Raw genomic sequence first — 18725 nt, 5'->3', positions numbered from 1 at the left:
GCGGGCAGGATCTGGACGTTGCGCCACTGGGATCAGATTCACATTTAGGAGAAAGGGGAGATCCAAAACAGAAATAAAAACCAAAGCCAAAAGCTGTCAGAGAGTCGCATCTCAGGCTCTCTGGGTACTTTGCTATCAGCCAAAAGAGGGAAAATAGCAAAGCAAACACACGGGGTGGGGTGGGGAGGGCACATTGGGCTGGAAAAAGGCCGAGAGGGTAGCTGCAACACAGTGGGGTGCCCACAGTCTGCGTTGTCCTTTCTCTTCTCTCGTTCCCACCCCCTCTTTTAAAAAAAATTTGGTTTCCGCTGGCCTGGAGTTACCAGTTGACTAGATATTCTCCTCCTTGCTCCGATGAGGTCAATTCCTGAAGAAATTTAGCGCAGGCCTCTCGATGTGTCCTGAGAAAAAGCCACTGGGCACCCATTGTCTCCTTACTGCATGGAACCCCGCACATTGTAGAAGTCCGGGACAGGCAGGCCAGTGTGAAGCGTCACCTACAACCAAAGATCATCACGTAGTGCAGGGGGGACATGGGTGGCATTATTTGTGAATTCCATTCAAATTGGCATGCTTTGGTCTCCCCATACTCACAGAGCAGCCCGTTTATTTGTTTGTTTTCCCCAGGGAAAAATGGAATAGATGGCCAACTGTATTCCAAAGGCAACCAGGGATTGTTCCCAGCAGCCAGACTACCCGTGATTCTATGTAATAATTATATTAGAACCCAATTAAGCAGCCACACCAAATAGAGATGTAGGTCATGAACCAGCCAAAGTTAATATATTTTAAGTCCCACTGGTTTCAGCGGAAGACAGTTGTGTGCAGGTGCCTTAAACTTTTCCCTGGAAATCAATAGGGCTTGAGGGACATTCCCCAGATGTGGTTGGACTACAACTCCCATCAGCCCTGGCCAGCATGGCCAATGGTCAAGAATGGCCGGGATTGGACTTCCGGGAAGGGTGACTTAGCCTGTGCCTGCTTTTGAGACGGGCTCCTGCCTCAAAAGAAGCTTATTCAGATATATCAGTCAGGTTTTTTTTTTTTTTTTGACTGATTAAACTTCTCCCGGGTAGGGAGAAACGAAGAGATTAACCTCAAAGCCTATTTTTGTTGGGACGACCAGATCTCATTAATTTATGGGACGAGGTCCAGCCGACGAAGGTGGGACGGATTTTCAACAACAAGCTCTATCTGATAAAGCGAACGTTCATCTTATCTTCTAAGAGAGAACGCACTAACAGGCAAGCACCCTTCTTTCTATATTTTTCTTTTACTTGACTTAAATTGTTGCTGTTTAAAAGAGATTTGCCAGATTGATCGGTTTTTGACATCTCACTGGGGAGCCATAACTTCTCTCTGCTACTCACTAATTAATAGCTTATCTCTGTTTTTGTTGCAAAAAGCTGTCCTGGATTTGCATTCTAAAGATATACACAGAAGAGGGATTTCTATTCCAGATTTTTATTTTGAAGAATATTATATTGTCTGAGACTACTCTCTTTTTGGTCTATTTTATTTTGACGAATCTGTTTCCTGACAACCGCCATTAATTGTTTCGATCCTGGGAACTGCATTTTGTTTACTTAAGCATGGAGAGATAAGGCTGTCTGCTCTGTTTATACTGTGATGTCACCAAGTTTGGAGTATTAACCCAATTGTTGCTGAAATAAGAAGTGGTTTTCCTATATTTTTCTTTTAAAATGGCAATTAAGAAAGTGGCTGAGAATCTGGAAATAACTATGTTTCAGAAAATAATGGATGAGATTGAGATAACGAAACAAAACCTGCGACAGGGTTGTAAGGAGCTGAAAATTGAATTGAGTAAAATGAAGCAGGAGATTAAAGATATAGGGGTCCCTGTGAGAGAGGTGACCCTGGAAGGGGTCCCTGTGAGAGAGGAGACCCCGGAGATTGGAACAAACGTAGAACAGGAAAAAGATTTGGAGTCTATGGACTTTAGAAACAAAATCTATTGTTTGGAGACACAGGAGATTAAAGACATAGGGGTCCTTGTGAGAGAGGAGACCCTGGAGACTGGAACAGGGGTCCCTGTGAGAGAGGAGACCCTGGAGACTGGAACAGGGGTCCCTGTGAGAGAGGAGATCCCGGAGATTGGAACAAACGTGGAACAGGAACAAGATTTGGAGTCTATAGACTTTAGAAATAAAATCTATTGTTTGGAACTCAATGTTATCTCTGAAGAAATTAATGAAGATTCTAGAGATAAAGTTATCAATGGCATGGATAATCTTCTGGACTGGAATGATGTGATGGAGCCCAATATAGAGAAAATCTATGGAATTAACTGCAGCCATGTGACAATGGAAAAACTTTTAAGAGATGACCCAGTGTATTTTGAAAAAAAGAACAGAGATATGATTTTACAGCAGTATTTCAGCAACCTACTCAGAATGGATGGCAAGAAAATATTTGGGATAGAGGTAATTCCCATCAGACTCTTACTATATGACTATGGCTTTGACAGCAAGATTATTATGGAATACTGATAATGGAAGATTGGATATTGAAATTACTGGACTTAACAAGACTACTGAAGATGGAAGATGGAAAATGGAACTAATAGGGATAATAGAACAATGGCTACTGAAATTACTGAACCTAACAGATTCTGATGTGATGGATTAATTGAAATGTTTATTTTGACTATGGTTATGACAATAAGATTATCATAATTAGTAATGAGATGGATTAATCGATATGCTTATCTGGAAAAAAAAAATTGATAGATATATTTCTTAAAGAATTGAAACCTCTCTTTGACTTTTTGTGGAAAGAATAAAGTAATGTTTATGAGATTTGATGATTAAGTAAGATAACTACTGGAGGAAAGTGATTTTATAATATGACTTAAGAGACAGGATTGTTATATATTATAGACTTATAACTGATTTGATCTTTGACAAATGGGAAGTCAATATTTTACTCTTTATTTTTTTTTTTGTTTTTTTTTTCTTTTTTTTTTTTGTTTAACTATTTTTGATTTTGTTTTTTGTCTTTGAATGTTTTATGATTTCGTCTTGTATGTTTTATGAAAATCTGAATAAAAATTATTGAAAAAAAAAAAAAGAATGGCCGGGATTGTAGTCCATCAACATCTGGGGATCCCAAGGCTGGGAAAGCCTGCTCTACAGGATCACAAAACTAGGGCTGGAGCTGAACACTGACACCACCCCTATTTCACTGCCCCACTTATGAGTAGCAACATGAGGGGACTTGTACAAATGGGGGGATTTTTTTTTAAAGAGGGTGATATTATCACCAGCATCATGGTGTCCCCACTGTCCAGAATGCCTTTCTTGAGCTATACTATGTCATGATTTCGAGTACCAAATGGATTGTGAGTACTAAATTTAGCAGCCTGAATAGCTTTCTTTTCTGTCTTTTTTAAAAAGCAAGCTTCTAGTCCTTATGGCAGCCTTTGCCAACTTGGGCCCTCCAGCCAGCTGGGGCTGATGGGAGTTGTAGTCCAAAACAGCTGGAGAGCTCCAGGCTGGTGAAGGCTGCAGTAACCCCTCTCCTAATACGTCTTTAGGAAATGATTACAAATTTTGCATGATCAACACAGCTTGTGGAATTCAAGGCCCTTTCTAGAGCACACTGCGCTGGCCATCACCCTTCCAAGCTAGCATGAATAGAAAGATGCTTTTCCCTTCCAGGTGCTCAAGCTTGGATTTTAGCTTCCATGTGGGCAGCCACAGAGGATGCCCCCTCACACAGCCCTGCTGTTCAGAGGTGGTGCACAGGCAGTGCTGTCACAAGAAGGCTCCCACTTACTTGATCACAAGGCCAGCCTCAGCACCCGGCATCCTTGGGCAGTTGCTGGGGTCCAGCTACCCCAGGAGGGCCTGCCCTGTTCCTTCCGTTACATGCTCCTTCCTCCTCAGCCTGCCACTCTGAGCGGCATCAGACTGCTGGGTCTAGTCATCCTTTGAATTTCTTACAATGCTCGCAATGTAGCATCACTCCAGAGCATGATGGGAAAATTTAAATGGTGGCTAGAGCCAGCCACCCAGTGTTCCTTAGAGCAGTGCAACTGCAGCCTTTCCTGCCACTAGGCAAGCCCACTAGGGCTCACTGAGGTGAGAGAGGACCAATCAGAGGACACTTTACCCAAGGCTGCCTCGAACCTGGTAGGGGTGTGTGCGGGGGGAGGGGCTGCATTGGCATTTGTGGATCCGTAGCTGCTCTCACCATTTTTTTGACCTGCCACTCTGCATTCTGTTCCTCCCATTCTGCACTGCCCCCCCAGGACCACCTCCTTGAAGCCTCCCAGCAGCCTCTCTTCCCAGCAGCCCAAATTCCTTCCCAGTCCTTACTTGCACATTCCTGTTCAGACTGACAGCAGGGAAGAACACGCCCTCCAGGTTCTCAAAGGCCACTGGTCCCTGCTGGTCCTCATTGATGGAGAAGGTCAAGGTCCTCCTGGTTAGATCAAGCAAGATGCCTACGGTGGCCCCTTTGGTGATGCCTCCTTCGGTCCTGTCGAGAAAGAAAGCCAATGATAGGCCCTTATGATGAGCACATCCTTAAAGACACTAAGGGTCCTTGAACCGGAGACTCTAGCAGTGGGGCCAAGGTACCTTCCTCTTTACCCACATAGGAGAAAGGAGTGAGGAGCTGTTGCTCTATAGTGCTACCACTGCAGGTGGCCACAACTGGTATTGCAACTCCCAATTCAATATGGGAGCCAAAGGATTCCATCTGGTGGTATAAAGCTAGCTTTAGCCTGACTAAAACAGCTTATTACAGCATACACGGGGTTGCCCTCTTAGTAATAGAGCACGTTTTGTATGCTGAAGGTACCATGTTCATTCCCAGCAATTCTTGTTTAAAAGATCTCAGGTGCACAAGGGGGGGGGAAGAGAGCATAAGCAGGGGTGTAGTTGTGCAGGGTCTTGGGGGGTCGTAGACCTCTTACATTTTTGGCAGGTAGGTCCCAGCAGAGTCCCTATGTATCCAGTATCCTATGAGCCAATCAACATGAAAGGGCAGTGTGTTAGCCACTGAGAAGAGTCTTCTCAGTGGCTAACACACTCCTCTTTTATGCTGATTGGCTTCCTTGTCCTTTCCTACTGATTGGAGCCAATCAGAGTGAAAGGAGGCTCTTCTCAGTGGCTAACACACTCCCATTCATGCTGATTGGCTCCTAGGGATGTCTGTTGTTGTGGGAGAAGTTTTGCACAGGAAGGAGTGAAGAGTATGGAGACAATTATGTAGAGCAAGCAAGTTCATGATGGAGGGGGCGTGGCTATGCGCGGTGTGGCTGTGACTATTATGAAGGGACCTGCACTTCTGAATTTGCCGCTACCATACTGGACATAAGAGTCCTGCTGGATCAGACCAATGGCCCTTCTAGTCTGTCAGCCTGTTCTCACAGTAGCCAGCCAGATACCTCTTCTGTGAAGCCCACAAGCAGGACTTGAGCCAAAAGCACTCGCTTCACTTGTGATTCCCAGTGCCTGGGACAGTGGAGGGACTACATAGCCCATCGGGGCTAGTACCCATTGCTAGCCCTATCCTCCATGAACTTGTCTCATCATCTTTAAAAGCCATCCAGGCCATCACTGCATCAATGCGGGAGTGAATCCCATCGTTTAACTATCCACTTTCTTTTGTCTGTCCTGAATCTTTCGACAGTCAGAGAGAGAGAGAGAGAGGCCACGTACCGGTTGGTGTGTGAATTGTTGTGCATGAACCAGCTCCGGTTGTTGTCCACGTACATGGCCCAAGCCTTTTCGTCTTTCCCCAGCATGACATCCTTGAGGACATCCAGACGGGCAACCCCGAAGGCCGGGTCTGGGTGGTTGTCGTAGCGGTCGATGGACAGCTCCCAGTAGTGGAGCCCTTTCGAGAAGCCTGTTTTGCCCAGCACGACGCGGTCATCGTAGCTGTTGCAGGTGACAGTCAGGTTGTCGTTGGAGAAGATGACGTCGGAGTGGGCGGTGTTGGGGTCGAATGAAAACCAGGCCACTGCAGGAGACCCAAGGGGCGAGCGGTTACCAGTGGAACGAAATGAAAGGGCCGTCCTCAGCAAACAGAGGCACAAAAGGCGTTGCATGCGGCCATGCAGGGGGAGCAGAGTTGCCATTTGGTCTAAGGCCGTGACACAAAGTCCTTTCTCCGAATGCTTCTAGGACAGATTCAAACGGAGGTGCAGACAGACATGGACTGGGTTGCCTTATTCAGCAGAGGGGAACCTTTGGCCCTGCAGATGTTGCTGAACTGCAGCACCCTTCAGCCCCAGCAAGCATGGCCAATGGCCAGGTATGATGGGAGTTGAAGTTCAGCAACATCTGGAGGGCTGGAGGTCCCCCACTCCTGGCTCAACGAGAGGGGTCCAAGGAAACCCCTGTTCAGAGCAGTCCCTGCTACATGGCTTGGAGCCTCAGTGAATGGAACAGCTGGAGTGGACTGGAAGCGATGGAAAGCCTGGCTACATATTGTGCGATTGACTCCTAAGGGCGCAGGGGAACTAGCATGTGTGAACAGCAGCATAGCTGATGATCCTCTGCTTCTGGGATTTCCATCAGTGTAGGCAGGTTTTCAGAAGAGGGGCCTGCAGTCAGCCCAAGACCCCATGCAAGTACACATAGCTGGAACAGAGCCTTTAAGGCCGGGGTGGGGAAGGAGGGCCCTGTTTCTTTCTGGACAACCTGAGGAAGGTGGGCTATATGCCTGCGGTGGGCAGGGCCAGTGGTAAAATGGGTGGGGCAACCATGTACATTTTACCTTTGCAGAGTAGGCTAGTTTCTACCCACAGTCTCAGACCCTTCTCTGTGCAGACAAGCAAAGGGGACGATCAGAGTTCAAGGATGCATTGAGTCAGGCAATAAGATTCAATGAGGGGGGCCAATGAGGGGGGTCACCTCAGGAGAGAGGGTGTGGCTGGGGAGAGCCCCAAGGGCTAGCTTGGATGGCCTGAAAAGCTGCACGTGGCACCCGGGCCTGATTGAAGTGCATAAATCAACATTTCAATTTACATCGGGGGGGGGTGAGTTCTGTTTTTCAGCAGCAAAAGGTGTGTCTGCAGACCACAGATTACAATTTGAATTTCAGGTGGAAAGGCTTTGCACCAGTTCTCAGCCTGGTTATATTTTGACAGGAAAGGAAGCAGCGACACTTTGAAGTTTAGGTGGCGCCAAGAAGGACAGTAAATATCTTCTGACCCTGCAAGACTTTGAATGGGTGATGAGTTGAAAGGGTTCAGAAACAAAAACCTCACGGCCTTAAGACTGCTGTGCGTCCGTATGGACCATCAACAATGGAAAGTCACTCCGAAAAAACCCCTCACGCAGCTGTGTACGTTCCACACACCTGGCTGTGCACATCCAGAATTTGGTACCTGGAGCAACATCTGGCCTTCTGAGCATATCAAGGTTGCAGTAGTGCAAGCTCTGCCAACCTGGTGCCCTCCAGATGTTTTGGACTACAACTTCCATCAGCCATTGCAACGCGGCCTCTCTGCCACTCTGCAGAGGTGCAGTAGCAAGAGGGCTTGCATGTCGCATGAAATGGATTTTCCCAGGGAGGACGTGCAGCATATTCAGGGCCGGAACAAGACATTTTGCTGTCCAGGGCAAAGGACAAGATGGGGCTCCTTCCCCATTCTGCCCCCAGGCACCGACTGGACTGGTAGTTGACTTCTACTTCAACACTGGTGATGGGATAGCCATCCGCCCTGCACCTGAGGCAGCAGTCCAAATTAGGACAGCTGTGCGGCAACAGAGGTGAATGGGTGGGGAGTTCAAGAGGAAGAGATGGGGGCTACTGCCCCAAGGCATCTCCCGCAGAAAGGGTGATGTCTCACTCTCCCTAATGGCAGGGCCGGCCCAGAGCACATTGATCCAACACACAGGAACACAAAGGCGCCCATGCGAATGCTGCTGGGGACCCCTGGGCCAATTCCACCAGCATGATTTTGACGTGTTGACCGGAATCCGTACAGACATCACCTTGTTCATAACACGCATGCCACACAGATTTAGAAAACCAGACACACACAAATTGTTGTGGCTGATGCGGATGTTTTAACTTTGCCCCATGCACCCAAGGGTTGCGTACCTGCTACCAGTTTTTTAATATCAACTGTTGTCATTCCAAGTGAGAGGCATGAAGGGGAAGAGATAAGCAACATTGTCATTTATATACAGAGAAGGACCACTCTGACTGTGGCTTTATTATGCCTTTTGCTTGTGTATTTGCCTGTTGACTGCATCCTCTTATCCCAATTTCTCCCTGCACCCCGCCCTGCCAGCCAAAGCTGGTATCTCAATTTGGCATCAACAGAAATCCTGCATAGGTATACATAATGCACACCGAAGACCACATTGCTGGGCAGACAGAGAGGAAAGGACTTCCTATTTCTGCAAGATGTCAGTGTGTTTCTTTGGGGGGGTGTTTTTAGCTCACCTGCCTTGCCACAACACAGTCAGAAACCAAACAGAAACGAACATTTCCCACCCTATTAAAAAAATATGTAAGCAGATCTAAGTTCTACTTTTTATAAGGGCTGGATCCAAGCTAGGACTTTGGGGCCGCTTTCAGTAACTCAATCCATCAATCCCTTCTGAGCATATTCAGAGGCTCCAGTACACCCCTTGAGCCAGTGTGACCTGATGCTTAGGGTGGCTTTACTTAGACCAGAGAGACCTGGGTTCAAAGGCCGAGGGGTGGAGGGCTGGGCCGGGCCAGCCACACTCTCTAAACCAGCCATCCCCCATCTGGTGCCCCCCTGGATGTTTTGGACTACAAACTCCCAGCTGGCCAACCAGAATTCCCATGGGAAGCCCACAAGGATCTAAAGCACAGGATGTCTCCCCAGAATCTGGGAGCTGTAGTTTGTTAAGGGTGCTGGGAATTGTAGCTCTGTGCAGGGTAAAACTACAATTCCCAGGATTCTTTGGGGAAAGTCATGTGCTTTAAATGTGGTGTGTACACAGCCTAAGGCAGTGAGTGAGATATCAGTCCTTGTGGCTTCCAGCTCCAGCTGAAAACGGCTGTTTCTCATTTTGAAAATGTCACCCTGTCCCCACCCTTCAAAGTCATTACAAACAAGGTTGGGAATAGGACAGACCAGACCAGACATCTTCTTGGATTAAACATGGGGAGGGGTGTGTCTCTCTCTTTGTCAGAAACAAACAAGGAAGTTGAGGGTTAAAACGAGTGACCAAAACAAATGTCACTGAAAGTGGAAGGAAATATACTTGCCGAGTTGGGAGAAAGGTCCTGACTGAGTCTCAAAACCTATAAAGAGATACTACATTTCACACGTCGACACCAAGGAAGGACAAACCGGACTCAGGCAGCGGATGTAATGCAGCTGAAGCCCTTTCAGGCGCCGGGAGGGACTGGCCTGATTCACTCAGAAAGCAGAAGGCCCACAATCAAAGCAGAGCCGTGTGTATTCTGCAGGCTTATCCCACGAGCACATCACGCTACAGCCTTTGCCAACCTGGTGGTCTCCAGATGTTTTGGACTCCATCAACAGCTGTGCTGACTGGGGCTGATGGGAGTCCAAAATATCTGGAGGGTACCAGGCTAGAACTCAGGCCTGGTGCCACTGAAACTGATTGACAGCAGATTCAGAGAGCTTTAAGACATACCCATGGAGAGGTCTACAGCCAGCTATTAGTCGTGTGAATGTAGCCTCCATCATCAGAGACAGTGTACGCTAGGATACCAGTTGCTGGGGGAAACACAATGACAGAGAAGGGCTGTTGCCTGCACGTGGTGCTCTGAAGGCCTCCCAAAAGCATCTGGTATCAGCCACTGTTGGAAACAGCGCACTCGGTGGAAATGTAGCCTAATCCAGCAGGGCTGTCATTATGTTCTCAGCATAAAATAGAGTTTGGTAGCCTGAGAATTCTATCTGGATTTCCTCCCTTCCTTTCCTATTCTCCCCAAAGTGGGAACAGATTAATCGATGCAAAAGAAAGGATGCATCATTCAGTTTGCATAAATCTGAGACTAAAATTCTGGTGGCAGAATTTGAACACTAATGCGAGAAATGCACTGCCGTCATGATGCGGAGTTTAGCAAAGGCTTTTGAAATGAATCTGGACTTGTGCAAACTTAGGAAATTGTGATCTTCACAGTTCTGGCACTCTCCCATTAATCAACGTCTCCTTACACAATCCCAAGAGAAGTAAAATACGCCAATTGCAGGGGCAAGGAGGAGGCCTCCGCTCCATCTCCATCTTGGGGGGGGGGATTTATCACTTTCAGTTTTGCTCAGTTCCTCATTTTTCCACTCGTAAGTCTGGTTTTCTACATTTCCACATCAATTTGTGACGATGATGATTTTAAAAAAGGTCCTCATGAAAATCCATCAGCATTTTCATGCAAATTTCTCCTAATATACACATTTCTTGTAAGCAATTTTGTCTAATACACATTTTTTGGTAAGCAATTGTCTAATACACATTTTTGTATGCAATTTTGTCTAATACACATTTTTGGTAAGCAATTTTGCCTAATATATATTTTTGTATGCAATTTTGCCTAATATACACATTTTTGCAAAGCAACATCCTCTAATATAATGCATTTTTATATGCTCTTAGATGCATTTTTGCTTATATTACTCGGCTGGAGAACTACATTGCAAAATTCAGAGGAGCGTGGATTTTAAAGAATGGTTGTGTTTCGGTTCACGGATTCTTTCAGAAAGTGCAAATTATGTAGGTTCACCTTGAAATGTGAACTGAATCAAATTTCTCCCTCCTCCCTTTCTCCAACACTCAAATCCCCGCCCCTCACATTTCATCCCCAGTGTAAGACCAATTTACTCCAAAGGCACAAACTCCGAACACAAGGAAGCAGGCAGAGTCATTAACTGTTAGTACACTGGACACAAGATCAAAAAACATTCAAGAATGGTTTATGTCAAAAGCCAGTCGCATAAAAGCAGTGTGATGTGAAACCCATAAAAGCACGATGGAAGAAATATAACAAAGGCCAGGGTGCGTGCATGTGTGGCCCCTCGGTGTAGCCCAGCAACTGAAACACTGCGTCAATCCTCATTCCAAATTATGGGGTGGACAGGGAAAATAATCCATATTAGGGCTATTCTCCTTCAGTTTACGTTGGTGTCAGGCAGATGCCAATGGGGTTACACCGGCGTAAGCTTGTAGCGACAGGAGAATCCCCCCCCCCAAAAGCAAAAACAGAAAGGTGAACATGTTGATTATTGTGCAGATGGAAGGGTTGGTGGTGTCTGCAGAGAGATGGGGTGGGCGAGCGTTAATGCCACCTGAGGCTTTGGCACAGGAATTAATTCTATCGTCGCAAAACACAGAAGCACGTGAAGGGCTGTGATTTCAGCCCATGGGTGCAGAACATTCTAGACTGTTTCTCCTAGCTGGCTGCCCTCTTGCTAAAGGCATAAAGGTGGACATGTGCAGCTGATTCCATGAGCCTTGGCCAGCTTGGTCCCCTGGTTAGAGTGTTTTGGCCAAAGTACATGCCCTCTCCCCCCGCAAAGGCATGTAGAATGCCGTCCACCCAGGACTGTAGCCCTTGCAACACCAAACTTGAATGTTCTCCTACAGCAGGGATAGCCAAGGGTCCCCTCAGATGTTGTTGGACTACAGGTCCTATGGGTCCCTGACCAATGGCCACACTCACTAGGTCTGATGTGCGTTGCACACCACATTGGCTAGCCCACCTCTGGCACCAAAAACTCTGTGCCTGTGGAAGGTGAGCCTGTTAGTGGGAAGATTTCCGGCCCCCACTTTCTTCCTGATATGTTATGCCATGGACAGATGACATGGTGCCCTCCAGATGTTGTTGGGACTACAACTCCCATCATCCCTGACCGTTGGCCATGGCTATGGAAGGAGAAGAATGCAGGTGTCTAGGTTCTGACCAAACACACCCTGGAAATTCATTGTGTGCAGCTGGAAGGGATAAATCAGGATGTGTTGCGTCTCAGTTTGGACATTCAACATGGACAAATCCACTGAAAAGTTTCTGTCAGGATTCCTTCAACAGTTTTGAGAATCTGGCCTGCATCGACCCTTAGTGAAATGCGCCTGTATTTTGCCTGTAAGACTAGATGGCCCCCATTGAGATCTGTGGGAGAAAGTCTGGAAGAGGCAATCACAGCCATAGTCAAGCTGGGGGCAACACCTGCCCCAGACACTGGTGGACACAGCATCAAGGAAACGGTGCCACTGACTTTCCAGGGCTCACTCGAAAAGCCTCTTCCACAGATGTTAATGGCAGTCACATATGTCTACGGAAGAAGGAGAAAGCAGTAGAGAACTGTAACGTGTCTGGAGCGGGAAGAGGAGAACAATTTGACCTCAAGCCCATTTACGCCCCCTGCACAATCGAGGTGAGGCTGGACTTGTTGCATGAGGGCACCCCCTACAGGACAGGAGGACACAGTACCTCCCAGACGTTAATACATATATGATTAGTTCTGCCTCTTCTGGTATACCACCCTTAGCCATCCTGGTGCTTTCCAGATGTTTTGGACTACAACTCCCGTCAGCCACAGCCAGCATGGCCATACGATCCCGGGGCTCATGGGAGCATGTAGCCCAAAACATCTGGAGAGCACCCAGTTGGCAACAGCTGTGTAATAGTCTCGAGTTGTATCTTGAAGTTCACCAATATATCTAGTAATCTAGCGATTTTTAAAAACCATCTTCTAAATGCTATTTGTACTTTGTAGTTCTGTGACATTTTTCTTCTTCACTGCATCAAAGGCAACCCTGCTGACTGCGGGTCCATGATAAAGAGGGCAGGGGGCCAGCAGTTGCCTCCCTGGGGCTACCTGGGCTTGCTTGCCAGTGCAGGTCAAACTTGTTACACAGAAACGAACAAGTCAGACACCATGTCTACATCCTCAGAGTTTCCTCCACAGTGGAAAGTCGGCCACTGACAACATAGAACAGTGAATCCCATTTCACACGGATGTCATGGGCGAGGGGTGGGGATGGGGTGGAGAAGGGAGGAGGGGACAAAAAAGGGGGGGAGAAAGCAAAAAAGCAAAACGGCAACAAAACAAAAACTGAACCCCAAAACAAAGATGGGGGGAGACGTCCAGAAGCAGAGCTCAAGAGCAACACCAGGCACGCTGAGTTCACCCACCGGCCGAATTCAGAGATTGTAAAGAAGAGTGCAAGCTCATTTGGTGGGACGAAGATCTGAGCTCAAAGTAGGATCTCCCCGGAAAGCTGTTTTGCAGGTTAAGGGTGGAAGAGAAGGGGCTGGATCTACGCAGCTGCAGCCTTTCCAAAGGCACGGGGAATGTCAGGGCCTGCTCCTCGGGTTCGGAGTCTAAATGTAAGATCAAGGCAAACTCAAGGTCAGAGCTCCGTTTGAATGCTGTTACCTGAGAGGTGAGTCCAGCAAGGCGCCAAAGCCCTTACCTGTGCAAATGCAAATGGGGGGGTACAGGTGGAGCATGCCACTCCGAAGAACACATGGGACTATGGCCCCCCATTGCGGAACCTCAGTTCTTAGTTACTGTTTTACTGACACAGCAAACACCTCTCCCTTCTTGTGCAGAATTAACTACATGAGCCTGCTTTTAAAAGCTGCAAGAGACAATAACTGGCATAGGGGGAAACCTTCTGTTTCTCCCACAAAACTGTCTTTCCCCAGGTCCAAGGAGTAGGCTTTGACAGAAAAAAATGCAACAGAACAATGTTGTTTCAACACGTCCAACTTGAATACCTTATTCTGAATGCCAGTGAGTCATGGGGGTGGGTGAAATATAGGCTTTCAGCACCTTGGACAGCCCCTTAAAAGTTCAGGCTGAATCCTGGAGCAGACTCACTGCCCCACTGACATGGAGCCACTAGTCTCCGCTGGATACAGGATCTGAGACCTTCTTGACTCCAGAATCCGTGCTTACCATTTCCCTTTCGATCAGGGATGACTAACCTGGTGCCCCCTCCAAGATGCTGTTGGATTCCAGCTCTTATCAGCCCCAGCCAGCATGGCCAGGAATGATGGGAGCTGTAATCCAGACACACCTGCAGGGCCAAAGGTAGCCACCTCTGCTTTAGATATTCCCATAAAAGGCTACTGGAATTGATATTGCAATCTGCATGTTAAAGATACTGGGGGCGGGGGGATTTTGCATAGTCGCTGAATAAATCCCACAAGCTTGTTGTAGCCACTGCAGGGGGACTGCATGTAATTCTCTGGTGACAAAAATGTGAACAAGCTGGCATCAGCTTTCTGTTGCCGTTTTACTAGCAGAACAATTTTCTAGCCCTCATTGCGCTGAAGTAACAAAACATTCCTGCACAGCTTTATCCAAGAGGGGCAACCCAGGATGGGGTAGAGGACCGGTGGGGATGGGGGAACAACTCTTGGGTCATTCAGTGAGTCATGGACACCAAAGAATGATGACTCCCCCTCACTAATTCCTTCACACATAATATCCAGCTGGTGTCCATAACACTGTGCTCAACCACAAGCCACCTGTCTGACCTTCTTCCCACCTGCATCCTCACTTCAATCTCCCCCTGGCTCTGACTTCGGCTTATGCTTGAATGCATAAATTGGTTGCTGGGTTGCACTGCCTGCACTTCCTGTAATCTCCTGAAGACTCTCTTCTAGGGCTCGCTTTCGACTCTGGCTCCAGTGCATCTGAAGTTGCGCTCCCAGCCACTCCGTGTGGAGAGTCAGCCTGCAGTCCTGTGCTGACATTTTCAACCCTTTTGCTGCTGCCCCCCTTTTTTCAAATTCCCTGATCAGGAGGAGGAGGAGATGGAGGAGGAGAAGATGGTTATATTCCATCCCCGGGAGTGGAACTGCAGTCTTGAGATCTTTTGAGTAAGGAGTTTGAATCAGTCCAGCAACTGCCTAGGGCTGTTTGCTCTCTTCAAGGTTCCCACTGGAGAAAGCAAACAGCACCATATACAGCCATTCAATGTTATTTATTTATTGCATTTATATCCCACTGTTTCTCCAAGAAGCTCCAGGTGGCATATGTGGCTCTTCTCTTCCTCATTTAATCCCCACAACAACCCTGTGAGGTAGGTTAGGCTGAGAGGTAGTGACTGGCCCAAGGTCACCCAGTGAACTTCATGGCTGAGTGAGGATTTGAACCCTGGTCTACCGGGTCCAACACTCTACACCACCCTGGCTTTCAAAAGGAATCTTTGCCCTACACAGGGATCAAATGTGCAACCTTGGCATTATTAACAGTGCCCTCTAACCAACTGAGCTAGCCAACAAGCAATGGTGCAACAGTTCACGTCTCCAAGACACAGTGCTGCCCCTTTAAATTCTTTGCCATCTTATATGAGAGGCAGGATTGTGGCTATCATCAGCTCTTACTTGGGGGGAGTGCCACTGGAGCAATGCTTGCTGCCCTGGGAGCTATCCAGGGTCCTCTAATATTTTAGGATTACCAGCTCAGCCCTCTGTATTCCTTACTGCTGATCCCTCTGTGGAGGCATTCAAGAGGCAGCTGGACAGCCATCTGTCAGGAATGCTTTGATTTGGATTCCTGCATTGAGCAGGGGGTTGGACTTGATGGCCTTAAAGGCCCCTTCCAACTCTTCTATGATTCTATGATCTCCTTCAGAATAGTTTCCCTAACCCTTACCCAGCACCCTGCAATTTGCAGCCCAACTGAAGCAGGACAGGGATGCGCAAATCACAGGTGAAGTCCATCAAGAAAGGACTGACTGGCCCACAGTCTTTCATACTCAAACAGGTGAGGAGGTCTAGGGCCCTGTTCACACTTGATAAATGCTAGAGAGTCTAGAATCTAGAGAGCAATCCCAAACCCTTACTGTGCAGAGGAAAAGGACAGGTGGGGTGGGGTGGTTATAATAGTAAATGGTTATAACAATAATAATTGAGATTCTTCAGGTAATGTTGGAATCTGATCTTTTCTTTCTTAATGGTATGACAATGATGTCATTGGTATGCATTCAGGGATGCCTGATATATATGAAGAGCCACTGGAATGCCAGTGTGGTGCAGTAGTTAGAGTGTCAGACTGGCACCTGGGAGCCCAGGGTTCAAATCCCCGCTCATCCATGAATTTCACTGGGTGATCTTGGGCCAGTCACTGTCTCTCAGCTTAACCTACCTCACGGGGTTGTTGTGAGGATGACATCAGGAGGGAGAGACCATGAGAGAGAGAGAGGGAGAGGGAGAGAGAGAGAGAGAATCTAGCTAAACACTGGAAAACAAAGATTCCCTTCCCCTGCAAAAACACACATGACTGGCTTAGAAACCTCTGGGAAATTGTTGCTACTGTAATTAAGCTGACTGCCTCTCAAAAATCAGTATAATATCAATTTTGTATTAGCTATTTGGTTGTCAGTGGTTCAGTATTTCAGGCATGTTCTTTTTTTTACTCGGTTTGAATATTTAAGATTGCTATGAGAAAACCATATTGTTTCTTTTCTAAGAAAAAGTATGCTTTTATGCTTTACTATACACACACACGCTCATACGTATTTATATATTTTACGAACCAGGATTAACAAATCAAAAATATTAAATTCCTATAGAAAAATGTTGGCTTCCACCTTCTTCAGCTACTCTGATGTGAGGTTTCACATTTTTGCTATAAGAAATTCTTATCTCTGCTTCATCAGTCATAGCGATAAGTGTATAGGTTTAGTGATTAACTGCATCCTTCCAAGTTCTGGCACAAAATTGTCTGAAAAGCTATTTGATGCTGTAAAATTCGTATATCTATATATATCTACCCATGGATTGTATCCAACACTACCATTACCCTCATGCAACAGACTTCCACTTCTGCAGTGGAAAGTCCTCTTCCTCTCTGCTCCACTGCAGTCCCCTCCCCAGTGGAGACTAATGTCTCTGATGTCAGTGGGGCAGTCAATCCACCCCAGGTTTTAATCCGAACTTTCAAGGAGCTGTCCAAGGTGCCTTGGACAACTCCTTGAAAGTTCATATTAAAATCCAGAGCGGATTCCTGCCCTGCTGACATCGGAGCCACCAGTCTCCTCTGCCCCCCATACCCTCAAAATCTGCTCCAGAGGGCTGGGTGCAAATCTGGAGCAGATCTGGGAGGCAAACAGGGACAGGAGAGGAAAGGAAAGTCCTGTTGCATGAGTGGGATTCTGCTAGCATAATGTCATATCCAACCCTATAGTGATGTCTAAAACTATAGATATACATATGTGTATCTATTTATGGACAGACACCTAAACTCCTCGGCAAACATCTTTGAGCAACCACACCTCTATCATTGTGAGTTGCCCAGAAGACGTCTTTCTGATATTTTGAGGGAGGTTCATAATTCAAAGAAGAAAGTAGAGGTCAAAATGAGAGAACAGGAGGGCGAGGAGAGAAACCTGTTTTCTACCCAAGGTAGAAAAAAGTCTCTGAATCTCAAGGAGTCAGCTCTATGCTCAAAAAAAGATGGCAACATATTTTCAGAATGGAGAGGGGAGGGGAGAAAAGAAATAATTTTAGGCACCCAAAGAATTCCATTCTTTTCTTTTCTGTCTCCAGTTTGTCAAGCCCAGTAAGAAAAAGTGGCGGCTGTAAGAAATGCTGAAATGTGCACATGAAAGGAAGTGCCCTCCCCTGGCCATGTGAGAACCACCTCCTCAACTATCCAAGGAAATTCCTGCAGCCATTACTTACCCTCAGAGGTCTGCAGGACCAGCATCTTGCTGTACGGGCTGACCCCAGTCTTGTTGAAGGCCTTCACCCGAGCACTATATGTGCTGTTGAAGTGGAGACCGTCCACAGTGCACATTGTCTCCTTTCCGACATACACCTCCTAAACACCCAAAGACATGAAGCTGATATATACTGAGTCAGGCCACTGGACCATCATCTAACCAAGGGTTGTCTTCTCTACCTGGCCGGAGAATCAGGCAGAAGGATCAGGTATCTACAATTCCTCATACTTGCAATTCTTTCAGTGGGAGGTGCTGAGGAGCTGACCTTTTGCATGTGCTTTGCCACTGAGCTATGGCCCTCCTCGAAAGGAGTGCTTCTATCAGATGGTCAAATTTCCAATGTCTCAGTTAGTCTTCTAACTTTGCCAGTCACTGGTGGAGCCATTCAGAAACAGGCTGGAAAGCGAATGGCTCTTTTCTGAGTACTGGTGCAACGCAGCAGAGATTTGGTGTAGACAGTCTCATGCCTTCCAGATATTCTGGACTACAGCTCCCAAAATATGGAAGTTGTGGGAGGTGTAGTCCAAAGCATGTGGAGGGCACCAGGTTGGAGAAGGCTGTCCTACTATCTCGTCTCCTGTTCTACACCCAGTGGCGGTTGGTGGCTTCATGCCATGGGGCAGTGGAATCCGCTCCGGATTTTAGCCTGAACTTTCAGGTGCTTCAGCACCTTGAACAGTTCCTCAAATGTTCAGGCTAAAACCTGGAGTGGATTCCACTGCCCCATTGACATGGAGCCATCAACTACCACTGGGTGCAGAATATATCATAGGCCAGCCTTCTCCAACCTGGTTCCTTCCACATGCTTTGGGCCACAACTCCCAAAGGCCATGCCAGATGGGGTCGGTGGGAATATCTGGAAGGCACGAGGTTGGCAAAATTTGGTATGGACTATAAACCAGGAAGTCTGTGGGTCAAATCTCAGTTCAGTCATCAAATGACCAAAAACTTAAGAATGTAGGGAGCTGCCTTATACCAAGTCAGACCACTGGCCCATCTAGCAGTAGTGTCTACTCTGACTGGCAGCAGTTCTCCAGGGCTTCAGATGAGGGCCAT

At 47.1% G+C, this 18725-nt stretch overlaps 1 protein-coding gene across 1 annotated transcript in view; it reads right to left on the bottom strand.

Moving 5' to 3' along the window:
- TRIM9 (tripartite motif containing 9) overlaps window positions 1-18725 on the bottom strand; it is a 116372-nt gene that overhangs the window by 20286 nt on the left and 77361 nt on the right. The window contains exons 7-12 of the mRNA XM_061612829.1: window positions 17629-17767; window positions 13123-13311; window positions 8086-8109; window positions 5691-5994; window positions 4341-4503; window positions 439-497 (exon numbers count right to left, since the gene is read on the bottom strand). Of these exons, the coding sequence (XP_061468813.1) occupies window positions 439-497; window positions 4341-4503; window positions 5691-5994; window positions 8086-8109; window positions 13123-13311; window positions 17629-17767 (878 nt within the window). The remainder of the gene's footprint in view (window positions 1-438; window positions 498-4340; window positions 4504-5690; window positions 5995-8085; window positions 8110-13122; window positions 13312-17628; window positions 17768-18725) is intronic.

Source organism: Rhineura floridana, chromosome 2 (assembly GCF_030035675.1).
Source record: "Rhineura floridana isolate rRhiFlo1 chromosome 2, rRhiFlo1.hap2, whole genome shotgun sequence".
NCBI classification, from domain to species: Eukaryota; Metazoa; Chordata; class Lepidosauria; order Squamata; family Rhineuridae; genus Rhineura; species Rhineura floridana.
Note: the sequence above shows the minus strand (reverse complement) of the source record. Positions and strands in the feature narration are given on the sequence as shown.